The sequence below is a fragment of the Alexandromys fortis genome, unplaced genomic scaffold (assembly GCF_014885135.2).
Source record: "Alexandromys fortis isolate MF-2015 unplaced genomic scaffold, M_Fortis_MF-2015_v1.1 scaffold_12, whole genome shotgun sequence".
NCBI lineage: Eukaryota > Metazoa > Chordata > Mammalia > Rodentia > Cricetidae > Alexandromys > Alexandromys fortis.
This window is the reverse complement of record NW_026067937.1, coordinates 3,108,033-3,133,082: the sequence shown is the minus strand read 5'-3', so window position 1 is coordinate 3,133,082 and position 25,050 is coordinate 3,108,033. Positions and strand designations below refer to the sequence as shown.

General features: G+C 41.7%; 1 protein-coding gene across 4 annotated transcripts in view; it reads left to right on the top strand.

The window, feature by feature from the left end:
• Positions 1–25,050, top strand: part of Dcdc1 (doublecortin domain containing 1) — a 154,422-nt gene that overhangs the window by 77,700 nt on the left and 51,672 nt on the right. For 2 of the 4 annotated variants that reach the window (XM_050147094.1, XM_050147096.1), the window contains 4 exons: positions 11,891–11,974; positions 18,817–18,995; positions 21,381–21,473; positions 24,744–24,843. In XM_050147094.1, the coding sequence (XP_050003051.1) occupies positions 18,865–18,995; positions 21,381–21,473; positions 24,744–24,843 (324 nt within the window). In that variant the 5' untranslated portion in view covers positions 11,891–11,974; positions 18,817–18,864. Of the gene's footprint in view, positions 1–11,890; positions 12,015–18,816; positions 18,996–21,380; positions 21,474–24,743; positions 24,844–25,050 lie in introns of all 4 variants that reach the window. The other 2 variants (XM_050147093.1, XM_050147095.1) reach the window with 1 other exon arrangement.

The window sequence follows — 25,050 nt, the reverse complement described above, 5'->3', positions numbered from 1 at the left end:
GACCCACCTGCAAACACACACACACACACACACGAGCGTGTGTACAGAGACTTGCTCCCCTGCTCACACACACACACACACGAGCATGTGTACAGAGACTTGCTCACCTGCACACACACATGCACACGAGCATGTGTACAGAGACTTGCTCACCTGCGCACACACACACACATGCACACGTGCCACACAAGGCACCACATTCCATGCAAACACATACAAAATAGAACATTATAAATTATAAAAATAACTAACTTTCCAGAGGGCTGAGCTACTCCAAAATTCTTTGCATTTCCTGGGATGTCCATCTAGCCTAGGCACGGGAGGAGAGCAGAGACTCCCTTGACAATATCATCTCCCTTACTTGCAGAACATGGATAAGGAAACTTCAGAGGGTCCATCACAAAATGTGACAGACCCAAGCTACCCTAAGTGAAGCAGAACCAGCAGGCCGGCATCTCCCAGAGTGCCAGCACAAGCAAGCATTCAGAAGAAGAGCTTTTATTTTATTTTATGTTATTTATTTTTCTTACAAATCTTGCACTTGGTAGAGGCTTTACCATCGCCGCAAAGAGAACTTGCTTTTACACCAAGTATGAAACCTCTGAGCACAGGAGATAATGATAGGGTTTTAGAGCTGAATATAGATTACTCCTATGGATCCAGAATCTAAATAGCCAGGAAACTCACCCAACTAGAAAAGCAACACCGAGCAGGTAAAAGACATTTTCAAAAACCAAACTTCCAAGAGATGTTACGACCAGCTTTGTATCTATTTTTCCCTAGACTCAATACATGTGTGATGCCCACGTTTATCATTAATAAGCCCTCGCGAGCTCCCAATGCATGACGCAATCTTTGAAAAACAACTGCAGTGATCTTTAATTGAATATGATATAGAGACAGAAAAATTATAATGAAATAAATATCCTGGGGGAGGGGGAGGGAAAGGGGAGGCGGCAGTGGGGAAGAGACAGAAATCTTTAATAAATAAATTAAAAGAAAGAAAGAAAGAAAAAAGAAATAAATATCCTTTCCAGTGTCATAATGAAACAACTTCTCTTCCAATAAATTCCAAATTCCTCCAGGTGGATCATGATCAGGTGTTTATTATTCTTACCTATTAATTGATACTAAAATCCAGCTTCTCCTTAAGCTAGTTATCAAAATAATGTAAAAAACAAGGCAAAGGTGTGTATGGCGTAAGAGATGACGAACGTTCATATCTGTTATTGAAATAACATACTTAAATCTGTTATTAAAATAACATACTTAAATAACATAAATGCAAAAAAGCACCAAAATCAAATAATCTGTAATATATGAGCTACTTTCTCTCTGAGCCTTTGAAGCACAGAATAACAATGCTGCATTCTTCAGGGTCTTGTTTCTCCTGGAATAAATTACTTAAAATGAATATCCTAAAAATAATTATTAACTTAAGCCATTATGTTTATCTTTAACAATCAGTGTAAACTGCAAAGTGGATATAGCTTAAAGGACTTCATGTGCTGCTCTAGTCGAAGACTGAAGAGTCCCAGTCGAGTTTTCAGGTGTGCAGCTGGTCTTCGTACCCTTGGGTGGGCTCGGGGTCAGCTTGTGCATGGGCTCTCTTTTTCTGAATGATTTCTCCCTTATGTAGAAGACTCAGACCTTACAATGCTTCTTACAGTTCAAATTAATGGGATTTTGTTGGGCTGTTATCAAATCTCATCAAAGTAGGACATTATTGCTATTTCTTCCACAACCCATTTCTGTTTCTTTTTTTTTCTTCTTTCAGAAATTGGGCACTTAATGTGGGTCTCATAAAATGAACTCTATCAAAATCCATGTGTGGAATGTGTTATTGTGGTGTACGGAATCATGGTGTTCACTGTCTCTGAGGAACCAACCGTGCCCTTCTGCCGTAGTCAGAGATGCGTTCTAGGTGATTTTGTTCCTTTTGGCTTGAAAGAATATTGTAACTTTGGAAGTTATATAAATTTGGAAGAATATGATAATTTCGGCTGTATTTTTGTACCTGGAGCCACCAAAGCATTTTAAGTAGAATTTTGCCGTGAATAGAAAAACAGTCCTCAGATCACTGACAACCACACGGAGTTGGTGCCCATGTGTGTCTTCGGTTTGGTTCTTCCATATCTTCGAAGTTTGTTTTAGACGATTCTTTGAGGATTCTTTGAGTAGAAATACTGAGGCGGAGGGGGGGGGGGGAGAGAAGATGTTAAATAGAAACTTTCCAAGCCAAGAAGCCTGCTGCAAGCTTTGCACGAGACGCTGTCTCCACCTAGTGGCAGCTTCTGAAACTGCGGCTCTGAGCATTTTCTGATGCTGGGTTCTAATTTATGTTATGCACATGCGCTGTCATTATAGCTGGGCCTGCTAGTGCCATTACAGCTAAGGGTCTGTCAGCGCCTCATCTATAATGCAGAATATTAAGAGGTCTATCGCTTTTACATAAAAGCTCATGCTGCGTTAGAACTCTGAAGTCTAATGGCTTCTGCTCTGTGGGAATGTTTAGCGGTAGATGCTGAACTTGGCCGGCTCGTTTTAAAGACACCCTAATGAGCTGAAGCTACAGAGGCACTACAACCAGAATGACAAATCCTTTTCCTTGCTTGAGAAACTTCAGGAATTGACTACAGAGTGATATTTTTAGAACCAAGCATACCTATAGGATGTAAGCACCTTATGTGTGTGGAATCGTCACACTTGAAGATTAGATAGTACTTAGTAACTTAGATGTTGCTTCTCACATGGACAAAAACACATGACATAAACAACTTCAGGAAGGGAAGGCTTATTGTGGGTTCACAATTCCAGAGGTTATCCGTCCACCCTGGCTGGGACAGCACAGTGACAACAGCAGGTCACTCAGCGGTGGCAGGAGCATATGTCTACTTGTACCACAGTGGCCAACAAGAAGTGGAGAGGCCAGATAGGGGACAGCCATCAGGACATGCCTTTATGGTGCTACATCCTCCAGCGAGGACCATGTCTACAAGTTTCCACAACATCCCAAAGAAGCACCGCTTGCTAGGGACCAAATGTTGCATTACGAGCGGCAGGGCTGCGTCCCCGGCACCCGGCCGCCCGCATGGCTAGCTTATGCCCCGAAATAATTACACAGAAACTGTATTTTTTTAAACACTGACTGGCCCGTTATCTGTATCCTCTTATTGGCTAGCTCTTACATATTGTTCTAACCCATTTCTAATATTCTGTGTAGCCCACGAGGTGGCTTACCAGGGAGGATCTTAACCTGCGTCTGTCTGGAGTGGGAGAATCATGGCGACTCCCTGACTCAGCTTCTTTCTCCCAGCGTTCTCTCTGTTTACTCCACCCACCTATGTTCTAACCAATAAAATGGGCCAAGGCAATTTCTTTATTATAATTAACCAATGTCCTTCCTCCATCAACCAAATACATTAATCAGTGAGGAACATTCCACATCCAAACCATAATATTCTATGCAGGACTCCATATGTTCATGGTCACCATATACATCAAAGTACATTCAGTCCAAGTCCATAAGCCCCCACATTCTTAACATTCCAACACTGATGTATTCAAGTCTTCAAAGTCTCTACTGAAACTCATGGCACTCTCTTAACTGTGAGTCCCTGAAAGCTCTAAAAAAATTAAAAAATTAGATACTTGTGATATACAATGGCACAGGATAAACAGTCCCATTTCAGAAAGGAAGAATAAAACTTCAGAAAGATCAGACCAGAAACAAGGTAAAAACTCAGTAAGGCAAGCACCAAGTACTGTGGTTCTGTGTCTGGTATCTAGGGTTTGTTGTAGTCAGCCATGTTCTGGTATTCTTGTGAAGCTGGCCCTCAGGCACTGGCGGCACCCATGGGTTCTCTCTTTGTTGACAGAGGTTTCTGTCCCACCCAGTCCTGCAGCTGTTCAGTCCCAAAGAAACACACAGAGGTCTACATTAATCATAAACTGGTTGGCCTATTAGCTCAGGTTTCTTATTAACTAATTTTTACATCTTAAATTAGCCCATGATTCTTGTCTGTGTTAGCCACATGTCTTGGTACCTTTTATCAACGAGGCATTCTCATCTTGCTTCCTCTGTGTCTGGGTGACAACTGTAGACTCAGCCTTTCCTCTTCCCAGAATTCTCGTATTCTGGTCGCCCCGCCTATACTTCCTGCCTGGCAACTGATCAATCAGCATTTTATTTAAACAATATGAGTAACAGGGTACAAGACCTACAGCAACCCCTCTTTTTTCCTTTGGGACTGACTGGCTGAGGGATGGGGTGGGACAGAAATCTCTGTCAACAAATGGTGCCAATGTGCAAAACTAAATCCACTTAAAACTTGAGAGAGCTTGGGAAGTAATTCTAGATACAAAAGAACAGAGTTAAGCATGGCTTCTTGGTAGCAGCATTTTCTCAGGTGAGCTCTGTTTGCTAGAGGCAAGTGTGTCTCATTTAAGATAAAATTCCTGACTCACCTAATTTAGCTGCAAAAACTTTGCAGCTGTTTCAAGAGGACCCACCAGCAAACACTTAAAAGGTGTTTATGAATAGCCAACAGCATGCTTCTCGGTGATGGCAGGTACCTTGAAACTCCATAGAGTTGTGATAATAAACATGAACCTGCCAGTACCTCCACCATGAAGCTAGACTCTCAGAAAGCTAAGGAATGGGATAGATCCAGCTGTCAAAGCCACGGCTTTAATCCTAGTCATATTGCTTAGCAAATTAAAGACTTATGTGGTCAGAAAAAGATATATACAGTAAAGATAGATTCAAAGATAAAGAAAACCTCTAAATGGTTTACAGTGTATTTTAAAATATATGTAGGTTTGGGAGAGAAAAGAAAAAGGATAAGGACAAGAGAGAGAGAGAGAGAGAGAGAGAGAGAGAGAGAGAGAGAGAGAGAGAGAGAGAGAAATTGGGTGTGGTGGTACAACCTTTCATCCCAGTTGGGTGTGGTGCCTCACACCTTTAATCCCAACACTGGGAAGCAGAGACAGGTGGATCTCTATGAGTTCAAGGACAGCCTGGTTTACAGAGTGAGTTCCGTTCCAGGACAGCCAAAGATACACAGAGAAACCCTATCTCAACAAGAATTAAAAAGAAAAAGAAAAGAAATAGAGTTTAAAATAAAGCCATGTAAAGATGGAAAATACACAGAGTATCTGGATATTGTATGCTATTGTGTTGTCTTTGAATTGTTTGATGACTAAGGAAGGAGCAACAGCTGCTAAAAGATATTTGATAGAATCAGGGGGGCTCTCAGTGAATACTGACGATTTATTTCTTATAGCCCTTTTATACCCAAAGCAAAATTCCTAATCACTGCCCGTGTATGAATATATTTACAGAACTCTTTTATCTACACGTTTTTTCAAAGTGCCTGCCTTCTCGAGTGATGTTTGCCACTGTCGTTCATAGCTATAGGAAGTGGGAGCACAGAGCTCTGGTGCAAACTGAGAAGGGCTAACATGGCATATTAACCTGTTTGCGAGCCAGCCATTGTGAGTCGGCTGAGGCTCTATCAGTAGCTGATGTTTTGTAGGGCTTACTGTTCTGAAACAAAATCCTTACTTAAGATTACCTTCCCATCAGCGTCAGTAAAGCTAGTCAAATAGAAAATAGCTTTCAAGCAAAAGTATTGCGCCATCACTTCCCTAGGCAGAGTTCCCCAGCATGCACGTGCTTGCCCCTGTGCAAGGACTCTCTTGAGTACGGGAATACAAACACCAAGGGACGCAAATCTGTGGTATCGGTAGCTCAGATATCATGAGGGCAATAGATCGAGAATAAAACAAGAGTGGCTGCACGGGTGTGAAAGGAACTGCTGCTTTATCCAGAAGGTTGGGAGAATGAGAATGCAATAAATGCAATGGATTGGGATAGCTGGTGTTTCTAAATATCTGGGCTATTTGGGGGAGAGGTGTATGGAATAGATTAGTATAGAAAAGCTAGGAAGAATGAGATCTACAGGCTTCCTACCTCTGTGCCCGGGGTGGTATCATGTGTGAAGGATAAAAGTGCCACATAAAAATGTGTCAAAGAAACCAGGTTCTTAGAGATGGCTAGGTATTCAAAACAGAAAATAAAATCGATACGAGTTAAATACACATGTTCTTACCACCCAGCTTGCGGCAGCAGGAGCTGACTACCGTCTGGGGTTGTTCTGTAACCCTTGAACTGTATTGCTCAGTCTCTAATTCTCTTTAGACTCCCTTCCAGGTAACTGGATGTCTGCTGTCTTTTATGTAGCTAACCATCTGGGATCAGTATGAGGAAGATGATAGAGACTGCTCAGGCAATACATGCAAGGTTCCGCCAAGGAAAGGGGGAAATGTAAGATGGATGGAGGCCGTGTCCCATCACCACCCTGGCTCCTGAGAACTAGCTCCCAGCTTGACGCCTCTTGGTTGGTTGGAAATGTTGTCATCTCTTGGTTTCTGGCTCTTCATGTTTGCTGAAGGATGGCTGAAAAGCCGGGCCCTTTTACATAAGATAGATATTACATATAGTTTTGATGGGGTTGGATGACCTTAGAAATTTCCCGGTCTCTACAGATCACCATCTCTGCTTGAAAAGTATGGATGGTGTACTGTTTCTGTATCATTTACTCTCAGTAATGCATTAAATTAAGAACTGTCCATAATTTTATCCTTGAGATCAGTTCGACTTATATATAGTGATTAGTCTCCTGCCATAATATTATATTTTATTAATATTGATTTAGAAGTGCTATATCTTTAATTATAAATAACATTGCTGTATTTCTTCTTAAATAACCAGTGACTGAATGTATTAGGAAGGTTTTCAACCTGTCATAGAAATAATTAATCGGCTTCCCCTATGCCGTGGTTTAGAATGTTTATATAGCTCAGACACGCTCTTTTCCATGACCTGTTAGATTATGTGGGTGAGAACATGCCTGCGTTCTACTTCCTATATCTGTATCTATCTGTATTTCAAGACTGAATATATTCAGAAATTACATGATCAGAATTCCTATTAACTTTCTTTTTACTTATTCTTTGTCTTTCACTTCACTCGTCTTGATCCCACTCAGCTCCCCATCCCTCTGTATCCACCCTTTGGCTTTACAACCTCCCCCGCAAAATAAAATACAATTTAAGAGAAAAAAAAAGAATAAAGAAAGAAAACATTCTCACCATGGAAGCCGTAGTGTGAGACGGTCAGTCACACAGTTTACTTTCTTGCCCATGTATCTTTGAATGCAAGTGTTTGTGGCAGAGAGTCATTGGTCTGGTTTGAGGCCTCTGGTTTCTGCTACACCATCAATACTGGACCCTCAGTGGTACTCCTCTTGGATAGTCTGTTGTTTCCCTGGGCCATGGAGAGCCTGCAGCTTTGGGTCTGCAGGACTGGCCCCTTCATGTCCTCCAGCAGATCATAGATGGGGTGGATATTGGGGCGAACCAACTCATAATCCTGGTTTGGGCCTGGGTAGTTTGCAGGGTTGGTCAGTCTGCTAGCTCTTCCCTGTCCTCAGGCCCAAGGTGAGCTCTCTGGCATGGCCCCTTCTAGTTCAGCCCTTGTTGCAAGGAGCAAGGAGCAGGGCCAGTTCTCTTGCTTTCATACTCTCGGGGTCAGCTCTTCCGCACCTACATCAGCAGGGCCAGCTCTACTCTGTTGCTCAGCCAAGGTGCGGTGGCCACTCTCCCAAGTGCTGCAGCTGGTAAGGAGCAGGGGCAGCTTATGACTTCCGGACCAACTCTGCCACCTACCACAGACAGTAAGGGATGGCAGGGGGAGAGGGCATCTCTCCCCAACCCATACCACCACATGGCAGATGAGGGATGGGGCAGATCTCCCAAGCTCATACTCTCGGGGACTGTTCACACGCACCCCTGTCAATAGGGTCGACTCTACTGTGCTGCCCTGGTGAGGTGCGGGGCCTGCTCTCCCAAGTGCTGCAGCCGGCAGGGTCAGGGCAGCTCTCCTGCTCTTATGACCTCAGGGCCAGCTCTTCCATCTGCCGCAGGTGTTGAGTCGGTGGTAGGGCATCTTTACCCCACCCACGCTGCTATATGGCCGATAAAGAGAGTGGCCACATCTCCCGTGGTCACCTTCTCAAGACTGGCCTTCCTGCTCCTCGGCCAATAGTGTCAGCTCTACCGTGTTGCCCAGATGAGGTGCAGGGCCTGCTTCCCTGAGTGCCGCAGCTGATAAACAGGAGGGTCAGCTCCCTCGCCAGCTGGAGGCAGAAGGGGTGAGGGAGGATGGCATCTTTCCCTTGCCCCTACCACCAGACAACAGACGAGGGAGGCGGTACCAGCTAGCCCAATCTCTTGCCCTCAGAGCTGGCTCACCTGCACCCCTGTCTACAGGGTGAGCTCTACCATGCTGCCCAGGTGAGGCACAGAGCTGGTTCTCCTTGAGCGTTGCTGCCGGTGAGGGGTTGGGTCAGCTTCCCCCCCCCCTGCTGCAGGTGGGGAGGGGCAAGGGAAGGAGAGCAGGTCTTTCTCTCCCATATCACCACGTAGCAGATGAGAGAGGAGTGGCAGGACCCACTCTCCCATTCTGATGCCCTCAGAGCCACCTTGCCCATGCCCACAAACAAAGTCAGTTCTATCGTGCTGCCCAGGTGAGGTGTAGGATCCTCTCTCCTGAGTGCTTCAGCTGGTGAGGGGCCGGACCTGCTCTCTCTCCCTAGTGCCGAAGCCAGTGCGGGGCCAATTCTGTTCAGCACTATCCTCCCAGCCTTTGGTGGTTCAGGAGCCAAGAACATCAACGCAGACGGCAGCTGCAGCAGGGCCATGAACCCAGACGTGGGCCCCACAAGCAGCCCTGGCGTAGTCAGCACCACAGCCGTGGGTGACCATCAAGTGACCCACCTCAGCCTGCTCTTCAGATATGCCATGCCCACGGGACACGGACCATTCTCTCCTTCTTTCTCTCTGTGAGGGCCACAGTTCTGAATCTGTTCCAGCTTGACCAAAGGTCAGAGTGGTCAGATCTAATTTTGCTTCTCAAGGATGAGCAGATGATTGACCAAGAGTGTGGCTACTCTCCAAAGGCCAGTCCACAGGATGCTTTACTTAGGCCATGGTTATCAGGTGTTTTGAGATGTGAGGAGATAATTGTGCTTGCTTGCTCATTGTGTCATGGAAGTTCTGTGCCCTCCCCTTTTGATTGGGGTATACAAGAATGTTGAGTAATAAACTTGGGACCGGTCACTGGGTGGTGGTGCACGCCTTTAATCCCAGCACTCGGAGAGGCAGAGGCAGACAGATCTCTGTGAGTTCAAGGCCAACCTGGTCTATAAGAGCAGGTTCCAGGACAGCTAAGGCAGTTATACAGAGAAACACTGTCTCAAAAAAAAAAAAAATAATAATAATAAATTTAAAAACAAAACAAAAAAACCCTTGGGCCCAGTCACAGTACTCCCTCGATGTCCTTCCGACTCTATCTTCTGTTTCTCATCTATTTCTTTCTTCAATCTACACCCCCTTCCTCTGGAACACAGGGACCCGGACCTATCAGGCCCCACACCTCTCCCTCTCTCCCTCCCCCCCTCCCCATCCCACCATACTACTCCATACATTTGCTCACCGTAATAGTGCTTGTGGAGCCTGGCACGCCTATGTTTTCTCCTTGGAGCCCAGGACAGACCCTGGCACGTATGTGGGTCTCCCTGTCCCACTCAGTCTATCATGGAGCCGAGCAGGACCATGCTTCCTCCTAGTTAATAGGGTTCTTATACCAGCAATATTCACATGCACACTCTACCCTCACTTTTAATCTTTTCTATAGCAAATGTTTAGTTTGATTTTCTATTTTATCTTTGTTGCGATTTTATTAATCACTACTTATTTGCAAGAGATGTAAGAATTCTAGTTTTCTTAAAAATAATTATTTCTCATACTTAATATTTAAAAGGACACTTACATTGAAAACTAATTTGAGAATTTAAGAAACTATAAACAATTATCATAATTAAAGATTTTGCTATTTTTACTGTATTTTTATTTAAAAATATTTGTTCAGCTATTCTACTGAAGTTTTATTTTCTATTCTACTAAGGTTTTTAGCTCTATTTGAATATTATATCTTCCCAAATATTTTCTATGGTACAATTCAAATTTTTAAAAGATAATTATTTAATGGAGTGCTTTATTGATTTGCCTTCTCTAGCTCTTTTTTTTTGGTTAGATTATTTAACTTTAATTTCTGTGCATGGGCGTTCTGCTTATATGCATATCTGTGTACCACATGTGTACAGAGACCTCAAAGGCCTTCAGAGGCCATTAGATTCCCTGGACCTGCTGCTAGCCTCAAATGGTTGTAAGCCACCCTGTGGATGCTGAGACTTGAACCCACGTCCTTAGGAAGAACAGCCATGTTTTTAACTGCTGAGCCATCTTGCCAGCCTCTCTATTTAACTCACAAACAAGCCTTTAGAGTGTAAATTTGCTTTGGCTGTAATTCTAGGTATGTCCTATAAGTTTTCACAGACATAATTTTAACTGCTTACCAAATAGCTATTGATCATTTTTTTTCTCCAACTGGCAAAATAGCATTTTGAGAAAGATACCATGCTTTTAAAAATAGTATGTTGTTGATATTGTAAAATTTGTACTTTCATGTGTGTGTGTGTGTGTGTGTGTGATTTACTGTGATACGTGTAAATTAAAGAATGTTTTGTTTATTTTGTGTATGGATGAATGAACAGTGTGTGTGTATTTGTTCATGTATGAGGGCATACACATGTCTCCATGTATATGTGCAGAAGTCAGATTGGGTGTTGGTCTCCCCTCTTACACTTTAGGTGGGGTCTGTCTTGTTTGCTGCTGCACTGTGTACTCCAGGGACCTGGGTTGCAAGCCTCTGGGGGAATGCCCTGTGTCTGTCTCATCTCTGTAGCAGCGTTGGGTTTGCAGCCATGGGCTACTGCAGGAGTCTTGGGTTTACAGCCATGGGCTATTGCAGGAGTCTTGGGTTTACAGCCACGGGCTACTCCAGAAGGAGTGTTGGGCTTACAACCACGGGCTACTGTAGCAGTGTTGGGCCTACAGACACAGGTTACTGTGTCCAGCTTCTTCATAGGTTCTGAGGATCCAAATTTAAGTCATCAGGTTTATACTGCCCATATGTGACTATATTGAAGTTTACTTTTTTCATATGATGCAAATATTTCTAATACTATAGGAACTGTTGAGAAAGACATTCTCTGAAAGCAGACTGTAATATGTATAAGTAGGAACAATTACATTTACTAATTTCAGTGATAGAATAATTAATTTTTGGTTTCAAGACAGGATCTTGCTGCATATCCCTGTGTGACTTTGTGATCCTCCTGCCCCAGCCTCCTGAGTGCTGGGATAGCAGGTGTATGCCTTATTGCTTAAAGGTTACAGGCTGAAGATTTGCCTAGCATGTGGGAGGCCCCGGATTCAATGTTCACTACTATAAACACTCATGCACGTGCGTGCACACACACACGCACACACATATAATAGTTTGAAGTCTGCTGGCAATGTCATAAATTCCTCCCACAATTAGTGTGTGCACATTAGTTTTCCTTTGACCACCTAGGAGTTTCACTGAATTTTTCTATTTTCACTGGTTTTTCTATTTTTGTGTTATTATTTATTCCATTGTCATTGTAAATGACTTTGATACTTTGTCTTTCGCCTCAGATTTTTTTCTGTTATGGCGTTGCCAACTTTGGCTCAGTTTAATCTGTTTCCTTCTTTTTACCATTAGTTAATTTATTTCTAAAACATTCATTTATATTCCTAGAAATAGCAAGTGACCAGACTGGGACTTTTCATTCCGGTTGAGTCTTTTCCTGGCACACAGCAGATGTTCGTAGCGAGACTCCGACTGTGGAGTGACCTTTAACCTTGCTACATCTCGCTTTTGTTTGCTGGTTCATTCTAGGTGGACCATAAAGCATAAGGGGACAAGGAAGCCCAGCCAGTGGAAACACTCCAAAGCTGAGAATCCTCTGTGGAGCAAGCTCAGGTACATGTGACCAGCCCTTCCCAGTGGACAGCTTAATGAGGTTGTATGACTTTATTTTATGTCTTTATGATCTGGTCTCTGGTCAGGCTTCTGAAAATGCCATTTTGATTTCAATATTTAAAAAAAAAATCTTGTTAATTCTGTTGATGACTGAAAAGAGGGCTGCGAATCTTTCACTATGGAAACAAACTGATCTGTTTTTCTCCTGTGATCCCTCATGTTTTAATTCCTAAACTTTGAAGCACAGGTCCTAGGCACACATATGACCAGAGTATTATATTTTAGTCAGTCTTGTCATCATTTAGAAACTGTCTACTTCTAATAAAAAGATCAGTATTCAACGACATTGAAAGCATCCCAAAATTTTGGTTGTTGTATGTCTTGTATATTTTCTTTCCATCATTTTGCATTTTGGTTTTGTATATTCTTGAAATGGATGGGCCCAATAATCAACTTAGGAAGTTTGTCTGCTGTCATCCTTTCTAAACGAAAGCATCTAGCCTTGTCTGTCCTAACTACATGTGAACCTGAATTCCTATTTTCTTTCTGCCTGTTATGTCTTATTTTCCCTCCACCTGGGTCTTTTATTATATCATGGTTTTTTGCCCTGATAGTTTTTTTTCTCCATTTACTAGTTTGCACATTGTTCTTTCTATTGCCATTCTTTGGGGGGGGGGTTATTGTAACTATCCTGAGCATTCTAACTTGCATAAATAAATGACCAAAATGAAAAATTAATAAACATGTTGTATCTCCTCTCAAGTAATAGGATCATTAGAATAGTTAGCTTCAACCTTATGATTTCTGATATGAGGAATTATTTATTGCCATATATTTAAGTTGTATCTTAAGTCTCCAAAAGTATTGACTTTTTGCATGCAGTCAATATATATTTCCACTTATTCTAAAGTTTTCACCTTACAGCTCAGGTCCTCCACCTAAGGTTACTTTCCTTCTGGCCTGCTTGCCTTTCATTTAGTCAGTGCCTAACAGCGAAGGCTCACCTGTCTAAAAGTGCCTCTACTGCACCCTTGTTCTTGTCAGACTATACCCCCAAATTCTTTGGTCCTTACTTGTAAAATGGAGAGAAAGAACTGAGGCATTAAATTAGCTAGAGTTAGATGGATGGACTGCATCTTCCAAAATGACTGGGTTTGGGGGTCCTGCTGCTTCTTGAAATGTTTGGAGAAAAAAGTACTTAGCAAGCAGGGAACTCAAATTAAACACAACCCATTTCACTTCAAGTCTGCGTCCATTTCATTTGAAAGACCCATATTTCCAAGTCCTTCTTCACATAATTGATTTGGAAGTTTGACATTCCTATTGTGGAATTCAAAACACTTTGGGCATGTGTTCATTAATTTTATTCTGGATCTGATCTCCAATTTTTATGTTGTATCCATTGTTTGTTATGTGTTTTGGTGTCAGGAGGAGAATAGGAAAATAGATGTGGTCTCTGAGTCCTAAATCATACAGTTTAAGGATAGGCTGTAAGAGAAGAGAAAATAAAGCAGAGAAAGAGTAAGGAGAGGGATGAAACCTATGTAACAAGCTTTGTGTTTAAGTAGTGAAGGCTGCCTGTCCAGGAAAAGCGAGCCAGGCTTCATAGCCTGGAGGGGCCTGAACATTGAGTCACAATATTGAATCTAGGAAAAGCATCTAACAATCACTGAACTGAATGAATATCCAGTTACTTTTTTTTAAATCCAGTTCTTTTAATTTCATGGCAAGAGTTATTTAACACACAGTGATGATGAACAGAAGAGGTGAGAAGCATAAGCCCTGTGGGAAGGCAAACCTGTCTTCATTGTGTCTCAGGCTGCATATGTGCTGGACCAGACAGCTGATCTGAGAACCCTTCCAATGCAAACGCCACTTCTGGATACCAATTATCCTAAAAGGAAATTAATAACATTTAACAAAATGTAGTCAGTAAAGTACAAAATTTCATGCATAGAGGATATCATTGTTTTAAAACACTAAACATAATAAAAACACAGAGAACTAACACATTCTTTTGGCTTATTCTAAACAAACCAATGGCTTTAGTCTGTTTATTTTATTCAGGAATTGTTTAGTTTATTTAGAAATAGTTTATAGGAATGTGCTCTCAGGTTATTTTCTCAAACCTTGAAGAAAAGTTATAAATTGAGAAAAAAGTTTTAAATCTCCAAAGACAGAGAATAATGGGATTTTCCTATTCAAGGATGATATCGTTAGAATTAGCAAGTTTAAAGAGAGTTAAGATTTTGGTTCGTATAACAGGATAATGATCTTAGAACTACTAAATTAAAATACATCTATTCAGATAGACCAATGATAGAAGAAAATTAAAAGTACATGTTTTATTAATCTGATGAGATACGACTTTTCAGTGACCAAAGATGGTAAACATGATGGGTATCTGAAGATGTAACACAGGGTGATGTGTCTACATATGGACCAGGAACTCTCTTACCAATGATGTACGGTCTTTTGAAATATCAAGCAAACTCAGAAACAATTTTTTTAAAAAGGAAAGAGGGAGGAATACAGCCTTAAATGAACAAGCAAGAGAGACGAAGATTTGATTATTACTGACCGACGAAGAGGGGCCAGTATTGTAGAGAAGGGGAAGTCGTCGCTTAGGAGCTCACTTCTGAACCCGCTCATCTGTGTGTGAGATGAGTTAAAGGGAAAGCAAGGGGAATCACCCACTTAAAGGAGCACCAGGGCCCTCAGGGTTCCCCTGACAATGCAGCCGTGCTGGAGAAAGGCCTGAGCACAGAGAAGACCAATAAAGAAATGAGTGGGAAGACCAGAATTCCAACCGAGAAAATGGACGGGGAGAGACAGCCGCAGCCAGTTTAATTAAGCATGTTTCTGTTGTCCATCATTATCCCGAGGCCGTATTTCTCTGTTTGCATGAAGGACTAAGTAGATGTCTTGAATGGGAAAGCAGACATAATGGCAAACCCCTATGATCCTAGCACTTGGGAAGCTGAGGCAAGAAGAGTGTGACAGGTTTAAGAGCACCCCGGGCCACATAGATGGTGCCATGTCAGCCAAGACTACATAGTGATGCTTTGTCTCAGAAAAACAAACAAAAGCCAATTAAAGAACCTGTAAGGACAGGAATTAAGATATTTTAATTTTTTGTTACATTTCTTCCTGTGTGTGTGTGTGTGTGTGGTGTGAAGGTACCATGTGTTTGCCACATTGTTTTATGAAAGTCAGAGTACAACCTGTGGGGGTCAGTTCTCTCCTTCTATAGTGTGGGTCCTGGGGACTGAACTCAGGCCATCAGCTTTGGTGACCAGCACTTTTACCTGGTGAACCATCTTACCCACTCGAGAATTAAAGTATCATAAAAAAAGGAAGAATTGATGTTAGTAGCTCAGATATTTAGAAAGCTAATTTTTCATTTCTGGATGTTTCTGTGATGTTTTACACTGAGAGAGGGGTAGGGGAAAGTGATCTTTGGGGTTTCTTCCTTCTACCTAGAAATCAGAGAACCCACTTGAAGGCAGCAGGACATCCGTGGAGCTGAACAAATGTTCACAGTGACTACCACTGTCAGGGGCAACGTGCAGGCTAAATAAATCAAAACTATCACAGCTCAGATTTCTTCTGCAGAAATATAATGTTGAAATTACTGTGATATTGCTATGATAATAACCAAGTTAACTTAAAAAGAAAACATTTGATTTGGTTTTACAGTTTCAGAGGGTGAGAGTCCGTAATGGTCAAGAATCAGATAAAGGAATAGTTGAGAGCTCATATCTTGAGCCATAACTGTAAAGCAGAGAGAAAACTAACTGGGAATAGGGTGGACTTTTGAAATCTCAAAGCCCACCCTCAGGTATGTCTTCTCCAACAAGAGCATACCTCCTGCTCCCTCCCAAACAGTTCCCCCAAATAGGAGCCAAGCATTCAATATATCACCCCATGGTGATAGCCACTCTCAGTCACAGTGAGGTGTCGAGAAGCTCATAGTTCCAAACCCTCGCTCTATAAATTGGCAAGCACACAGGCTAACAGTGAGAGAGAATCATTTTTCTTGTTTTCCCCTTTCATGATTCAAAAAAAGGGGAGAAATGTTAGCAATTTTACACTCAAATATCAATGTGAAATGAATCTGTGTTTGCATATGTGATGTGTGTGTGTGGGGTGTGTGTGTGTGTGTGTGTGTCTGTGTGTGTGTAAACCAGAGAATAACCTTGGGTTTTTATCCTCAGGGCTTTTCTATTTGTTCTTTTTATAAATATGGTTTCTCATTAGCTTAGAATTAAGAAGCAGGAAAAACTAAAAACTAACAAAAGCAGCATTCAGCTTATGGAGTTAGGAGAATAACACGAAGGATGAGCTGTTAGGGATTAGGTAGTGGGCTAGAAATGCAGCTCGGTGGTAGAGTACATTCCTAGCATGCATAAGGCCCCGCGTTTGACCACCAATACAGCAGAATATGCAAAAATTAGGAAGAAGGAAATAAAATAAATTATAAAATCCAAAGCTAACAGACCAGACTAGATGGCACATCTACACAGAAACATCCAACCAAAAGACAATCTGTTCTTTGAAGATATTAATAAAAATATATGAATAGCCATACTTATATTTACTTATATGGACATGCAGCTAATCAATTGCCAAGAAGCTTTCTGGAAAGTTCCTAAAGTGGTTGGCAAACAAGGATAAGGTAGCTCCCTAGCCAGAAGTAAGCCAGCTACCATTGCTTGGTTCCAGAGAGGAAGACAGCAGGAAGGAGGCTGAGCCAGGTAGGAAGCCATAGCCCACTCCCAGTCCTGTCCAGGCCAAACGAACCATCACCAGTGACCTCAGACATATACTTCAGCCTGGGAGTCCAGGAACAAGATGATCTATGTCCCAAGTTCTTCTCTTTCAGCCAAGGGAGGGCTCTGCAGACTAGAAAGTTCTAAAGCCCTGCCTAAGAGATTGATGACATAAACAGATGGTACAACATTAAAACATGATTGGACATCTAATCCTCTTTCCTTGATGGGAATGCATGGGGCTCACAAATTACATATCAATTCACATCAAATTCATTCAAATTTGGAAAAAAATGAAGTAAATTTAAGAATAAAAGAAGATATACATGTATAGCTGCTTGGGAAGGTAAAGGGATATTATAAATATGCTAATAATTATAGTAATTAATAAGATGGTCAAATTTTTAAACAAAGAATATTAAAAAGGAATCAAGAAGAGAGCAAAGGGGCTGGTGGGCTGGTTCCCTGGATCAAGTGCTTGCTCATTCCTAGGACCCACATGGCCTAGGGAGAGAACTGCACTGCCTGGTGAGCTGTTCTCTCATCTCTAGTACAGCACTGCGCACACACAGCATCCTCCTGATAGCAACACAAATTTAATTAAAGGGAGACAGACAACATGAGTGATCCATCAGCCATGGGAAAAAAATAACCCCACAACTCCACCATGGCCTCATTTTTCTGATTCATTGAACTAAGCTCATAACAAACACAAAATTCAGAAAACAAAACGCATAGAAATATCTTCCAATTCATTTCACAAGAGTAGGGAAACACTGATACCACCATTGATGAGGATCCTAAAAGAACTTTAGATGCTAACGTATAAGTCACCTTTTCAAAATTTGTTTGGTATACAGATGTTCTATGTACAGTTAAGAAAGTTCCATTTTATTTCGTTTTTAGGATGTAAGATGGGGCGTTGTGGTAGCTCAGAAACTGTATAGCCTAGAGGAGAACTTAGCTTCAATCTGAAGCATCTCCATTAAAGCACTAGACATATGTTGGGCCGTACAAAGCTCCTTTAAATGGATTTGTGTTTATATTACTTGTCGATTACATTAATTAATTTTCTCATTTTAAATTAAGCTTACATTCCTGCATAAAGGTCAACTGACATCTATTCAGACGAGCCACGGTGTATTTCAGAGTCTATAGATTGCTGAATTCAGTGAGCTAAGAGTTTCCTTAAGATATTTGCAGATATTTGTAAATAGAGTTAGCATCTAAAGTTCTTACCAACAGCGCTGTGCCCCCCAGCATCCAGACAAACAAAACAAAATACCCCAATTGGATTGACACAGTATCACAACTATGTCCTAAGGCTTCAGCACTGTGGTGAGGCCTTACTGAGTCAGGGTCTCCTCCTGTGAGGTCCCCTGCAGCTCCTGCCTTCATTACCAGGATTTTCATGCCGATGTCTAAGTAAGCCTCTGCTGTCTTCAAAGTATAGATTATTCTGTCCAACTTACAATTTTACTTCTGTTCCCCAAATAAATAATCAGTAATTATTGAAGAGTGGGTGAATTATTGATATGAATAAAAGTTTAGTCAAATAATATAAAGTCACTAAACTCCGCAAAGGAAATGTCTGAAATGTGTTTGTTATTACTTCATCATCTTAGTCTGTTTCTTACCACCCCCCTCCCACCCGTGTAGTCTGCCCTGCCGCCTTGATCGAGGTCAAGATGATATAATTTCAGGCTATTGTAAAATTCCTTTTCACACATTCTTCATTTCCTTCACACTGGCTAAACATACTTCACACAGAAGCAAAACCAGAGATACTTGAGGTTAACTAACTTCTGCTTTTCTAGAATGTTTCTTTCCTTTGATAGTCTAAAAAAATGATCAATTTTAAATTAAAAAAAGTTGGATACGTTTTAAAAAAGTGATCAATTTTAAATTTAAAAAAAAATCACTGGATTTTTTTATCTAAAAAATACCTACAGTTTTTTTTTTTTTTTTTGGAATGGCTCAGATGTCCAATTTTTGCTGAACGGATGAAGGATTTAAGGTCCACAAGACTCATTATTTATTGTTCTTGTATTCTTTCATTCATTTTTGAAGGCATTTGATTGGCCAATAGAAGGTCTACTGGTGCCAAACATCCCTGCCATGAAGAGGCCGGTTTGTAAGACACCAGAGCAGTGTGTCCCTGTGAGACTCCAAATCCTGAGGAACGGGGACAAAGGAAAGAGCAGATCCCTTGTTATGGGCCCAGATGTCTTACAGGGACGGAGATTGCGGTAAGAATAACACCCATTCCAACCGACCTTCCAGAACACTCTCCAACTTCTACAGGTGCCAGTCCTCAGCTTGAATGTTTTCTGGAAGGATTATATGTTTATGTACAAAAAGGGTCCTATTCAAAGATAAAAACAGACAGGGTTTTCTTTAGTTTCTTTGTCAGGAACTTGAGTTGTTCTCTTCTGTTTTCATCCACACGTGAGCAGAAGACTGTGTTAGTCAAGAGTAGTGGCTGCAATTCAAACAGCTCTCTCTCTACATTTTCAGATAGTGCTTTTGTTCGAGTTCTACAAGTGTATGTAGGTATAAGTAAATTTACAATATGCTTGTTAAATTTGGATTTTAAATTGCTTCCTGATTATCGTAAATAACTAGTCTCCTATCTTTGGGTTAAGACACACAGTACTCTGAAGTATAGGAAACACTGATCTGCAGTTGAAAGTTACCCTGCAAATAAAGCCATCCCAGACAGCTTATGTTTCTCTACCACTGGAGACCAACCGCCTGCCTATGTTTCTATTTTATGGATTGTGGAAGAGCTTTGATGGGAAGAATGAGTTAAACACATTGTTTCTCATATAATTACCAGCAATGTTACCTCTTGACCTTTCTTCTGAGATATTTAGGATATCTGAGGCTGCTGATAATACTTTAATATTACTCTCTTCACATCGATTAAATATACTTCATACATCACTGAACAATAACTTTCAGATTGGCTGTCCACTGAACTGCCTGTAAAGATGATAAAGTAAAAAATTAATCTTCAAAGTAAAGTCAAGCCTGAAATTGAAATCTTTGACGCATACATCTCATAATTAGCTCATTCTGCTCAATGTAAGATGTGAGGGTAATGCCCTTAAAGAGAGTGTGACTTCTCTCTCACACTCGAAGCTAACACATCATTTCCTTCCCTTTCTACACTGATGCTTTTTTAAGTCTTATTTTGTACCTTTAATTGTAATTATACACAGAAAGCATCTTTTACCTCAGTGTTTGAGGTGCTTAGCTCAGTCAAGGAATTCAGCAGTATTTTGAGAGATTAGCAAATTTGAGCAGCTATCCTGGCAGAGAGGATGTGAACTGCCCGTTGTCTGAATGCTCTGCTCGTAGAACAACGTGTCAAGCCATCGAGTGTGCAGACAGTGGCACGCCACTTTGTTCACCCCAAGTTACTTTTGCCCAAATAACTAAAATAACCTGACATTCGCTTGACAAAATTATCCTCCCAAGGAGAGCTCAGTCTTCCTTTGCTGACTGAGACAGGTTTGTGCAGGATCATCTGTAGCAAGTCCCAGAGCTGCGTGGAAATACTGGCTGACAAAAGGTTTAGATAAAAAGGCACAGCTTACATGAGAACATGGTTAGGTGGCCCCTTCTCCAGGAGGGACATATTAGAGTCCGTGTAATGATAACTTATTGGGCTCTCTTTAATAGACCCAAGCTCAGTATCTTCCAGAAGAAAAGATTTGACTGACAGGTGAAATGTTTTGCTCACATTCACATGAGGTATATTTATTTTTATAAAGTTGAGCTATTGTGAGTATGTATGTATGGATGTTTGTATGCATGTGTATCATGCTAGAATAGAAATCTATTTTACCACCATCCTGTTCTGGCTACCTGCTATCCTTCAGCTGTGTAACAACCCACTGAGGATGGTTTTGAGGGTTTGCTGATGCTGTTGGCTCCACCATTGACAAAGACTGAGGAAGACAGCCCTGCCTCTGGTGTCGTGATCACCTGCTGGGCTGTTGCTTACCTGCTGTCACATCAAGGGTTAAAGCATTAGAGAGCCACTTTAATACAACCGTTACAGGCCTACAGGGGGCGCCATCGCAGCACTCATGAGTGATTAACCGTATTTGATCCATTTTTCATTTCCTAAAATACAGAACAGGTCTCTGACTTGAAGATTCGAAGGAAGATCTTTAAGCACTCCAATATCTCTATCAATATCCTTTTTCTGATCATCATCATTTAAAATTTGTTTAGAATAATAAAATCATTAAGTCAATAAAACACTACAGAGAAGAATGAATATTTAAGTTTCATTTAATTACATTTTAGAGTTTTCAGCACTATGAAAAAAGGTTCAAGATACTGCAAGTAGATTTTCTTTTACAAATCCTTCACAGAATACATGCTTCTTTAGCATGCCATATCATTCAGTATACAGTATTAAAATTTATATTTAATTATAAAACATGAAGTTTAATATTTAATTATATTAAAATTTGAAATTGTATCTTTTAAAGGAAGTCAGATTATTGGCAGCAAATCACTATCAGTTAAGGTCGCACCACTTTCCCACATGTTAAGACACGTTGTCACTAATCAACCATGTCACATAACATGTGCATGCCTTGAATTATTGGTTGCAGAAACGTTAGTGCTGAAAGAAAGGAAGAAAGCCACGCTGCAAACTATTCTGAAGCAGAAAGAAACCAGACTGAACTGCACCACCTTTTGGAGAGGTAAATGTTTACTATTTGAAATGCAAGTGTGTTTTACATGAGAAAGCTTGAGTGGTCTAACTTAACAGAGAACGCACAAAACATTTCTATACATAAATTGTGAATATAGTGATTGTAGACATTTTAATCACACATAATACATTATATATACTACATATAACATATAGAGTATATATTGAGATAGGAGGACAAAGCTAATTTATAAAATCTCCCTCAAAAAATGCAAGATTAGAAAATTCCAGAAACCAGAATAACAGAAGCCCGGCATATGAATCTAGATAATCTGAGTCCGGAAGACATATTCATCATAAGGCGTTAGAGGCCAATTGTTTTCTGCTCTATACTTTGATGCTGGCTAGCATGGAAGCTAGAAAGAGGAAGGAGTGCACAGAAAACTGCTTGTCTCAGCCCTCTGCTGCTTGCCCAGAAGGGCCAAATTCAGCTCCAAAGCTAGGGCTTCAAAACAGAACAAAGGGTAAAGACAGATTAATTAGCTATTCACCCATCCCTTCTGCTGCGACCCAACTGTCCTAACACTGGATGTTCCCACAGGTGAGAATTCACTCTAAAAAAAATATGAGTGAGGGACAAATGTTGCTCTCCCACAGGCTTTGCCATAACCACACTGATATGCAAGGATATCAGTGCAGGAAATGAGAAGGCACTGCATTAGCTGTTGTGGTCTCAGCCAAACAGAAGCAGGGCAATCCCACCCACCGCTGCAAGTGAGGGATCTCACTCTGTACACCGCTTCATCAAATAGAGCATGAGACGATGTACTTTCTCCTGGCTTATTTCCTTTCAAGACCACCGCAAGGACATCACTGGTCTCGATATCTGCTTAATTGCTATATGCTGATGTAGGAAATAAGAGTTAGAAAGTTCCGTGCTCAGTCTTGCTGAGGAGCACAAAGTCATTTCTGGCTCACTACAGTGGTACAGGTATCATCAGCAGTGTATGTCATGACCTTCATCCCAACAATATTCTTTAGGAAATGAATGACCCGGCATATCTGTTAGCTCTATTTCTCCCTCCCTAGGGTTTAGGCATAGCTAAAGGCAAGGAAACCTATGCTCCCATCCCTTCAGTGACTCTCCATGAACTAGAACTCAGGTATGCTATTCTAGAATCCAGAATGCCTTCAAGCTGCTCCTGTCTTCTTTATAGGCTCATCAGATCCCCCAACCCATTCATACACCCTGGCCCAGCCTGAACGCTTCTATTTTATTTTTAACTTAATTTTTTATTTCTTGAGAATTTCATTTCTACCTTCCTCTTCCCCCCAACTTCTCCTCATCATCGGTCAAGTTTAACCTTTTCCCTTCTTATTGTTATTGTTTTGCACACAAACACACACACACACACCTGAGTCCCTTTAGTGTTTTTCATATGTGCATGTGTTTAACAATGACAGCTTGGTATTGGATAATCTGTCTCGGGGCTCATCCATCGAGAAAACTGATTCTGCCTCTCTCAACAGATAGTGATTGGCTTATAACTCTTCATCTGGGGTGGGACCTCCTGGAATTTCTCCCACCCATGTTGGCATGTTCATTGATAAGGTCATTATGCAGGTATTGTTTAAGCAACTATATTATTGCTATACCATGAGTGCTGAATCATGGTCAGATCTAGAACACACCATCTTAGCAGGCATCCAAGTTCCCTGACTCTTACAGTCTTTCTGCCCCCATATTCCATGGCATTTCCTGAGCCTTAGGTTGTGCCTCACATCTCCCAAATGGGGCTAGACACCCCACTGTCACTTACTCTCTGAATTTTTCCTGGTGGTGGATCTTTGTAGTAGCCTCTGTCTACTTCAAAAAGAAGCTTCTCTGATGGCGGGTGGGCACTGCGCTTATCTTTGGGTATGAGGTCTAGTATTTAGAGTACAGTTAGAAATTATGTTGGTGTAGAAAAATGGCAGTAGTGGGCTCTCCTCTAGGGTCCATGACCTCTCCAGCCATAGGAGGTTTGCTAGGTTTACAATACTAAGCATGAATTCCCTCCTATTGAATGGGCTGATAGTTATTTCCCCCCCCCACCATAATAGTCCCACTGAAGGCATCTTACTGGCTAAGCATTTGTTGTAGCCAAGGCTTTATAGTTGGATGGGGTTATTAATGCCTTGCAAGTATCTTCTGATATTAGGAGAGCTAGCCACGAAATGGAGGCTTCCATGTCAGTTGCAGCTTGATTCCTCCAAGTTCCATGTCTGAAGTGTGAGATGTCTTCTGTAACAGGGTCTTACTTTTGATTTCTGAAGAAATCTAGGGCTAGGGCAACAGTCTATGTTGTTTTTAGCGTCTCTTGGAAAACCCTGGCCAACAACTCGAAAAGGGGTTTTCAATGCCTGGAATAGGGATTTTTGTTAGTCTGTGACTCTTGGGGAAACTATCACCCCACGTTGTATAACTACATCTGAACTATATACATGCATATGTGGGTAAATGTATGTATGTTTGTGTTTTTAAGTAAGCCTATAAAACAATATGCTCCCTTTACGGGCTTCTTATACATCATTAGTGTTGATCCTTCTTCCTCTTCCTTTCTGTACTCTCCTTTCCCCTCCGCAGCCACAGTCTTGTCTGCCCCCCTTTCTTCTTTCTCCCTCTGTAACACCCACACCCTGCTCTTAAAGAACGATTCATGTGTTCAAGTCCAAGCCAATGTCACTTCCTTAGATAAAGCCCCTGCAGGAAGGGATCCACTGTTTTCCTTTGCTCTTGAAAGACACTGACCATCGCCGACAACAGTACCCGCTGCACCACGCTGAGAGTCAGTGGATGTCCTGTCTTCACTCTTGGCTGGGTAGGCGACTCCTCTAGGAGTCAGGAGTGTATGGCATTCATCTCAGTGCCCACAAAATACGGTGTGAAGCTTGGGGGTGGCCAATGATAACATTTAACCAGGCGAACATCCTGGCTGCAGTCACTTCTGGGGGAGGAGGATGAGGAACTGCTTGATGCAGGTGTGGCTTTGGTAACTTTGGAGAGCACATGGAGCTTCAACTGAAAATGCCAAGAAGCATATTTGAGATAGAAGGACGAACATGAGTTAAAGCCAAAAAAAAATGGCCAGATGTAGGTAAGACACATCTGAGAAAGTCTGAATTTAAGTCCACAGACCAGAGTCAGGAACTGAGGGTCAAAAGGACACGCTGGCTCTTGAGTCGCCATTATTGGCCAGGCTTTGGTTTCTTCTGTTTTCGTACCTTACTCTTGGAAGCCGCTTGTATGCAAAATTAATTGCTGCATCTCTTGTTGCAGGTGCACTGAAATTTTAGATTTACCTTTTGCTGCCCGGAGACTTTTCGATGAAAAAGGGAAGGAAATTGTTTCCCTGAATGACCTGCAGAGAGATGAACTGGTAACCAGGGCAGGGTGGGGCTGGAACTGTGAGTAGGTGAGCACACGCTGAGAAGAGCACCCTTCCGTGCAAGGCTGCCATGCTCGACATGCTTCCTCTATCTCCGAAGTCCCCCCCAAGGTGTCAATCATCACAAAACCAATGCTCACCGATAGCATTGCTGTCTTCCTAGGCAGCCGGTCAGGCTTGTGTGACTCAAGATGATAA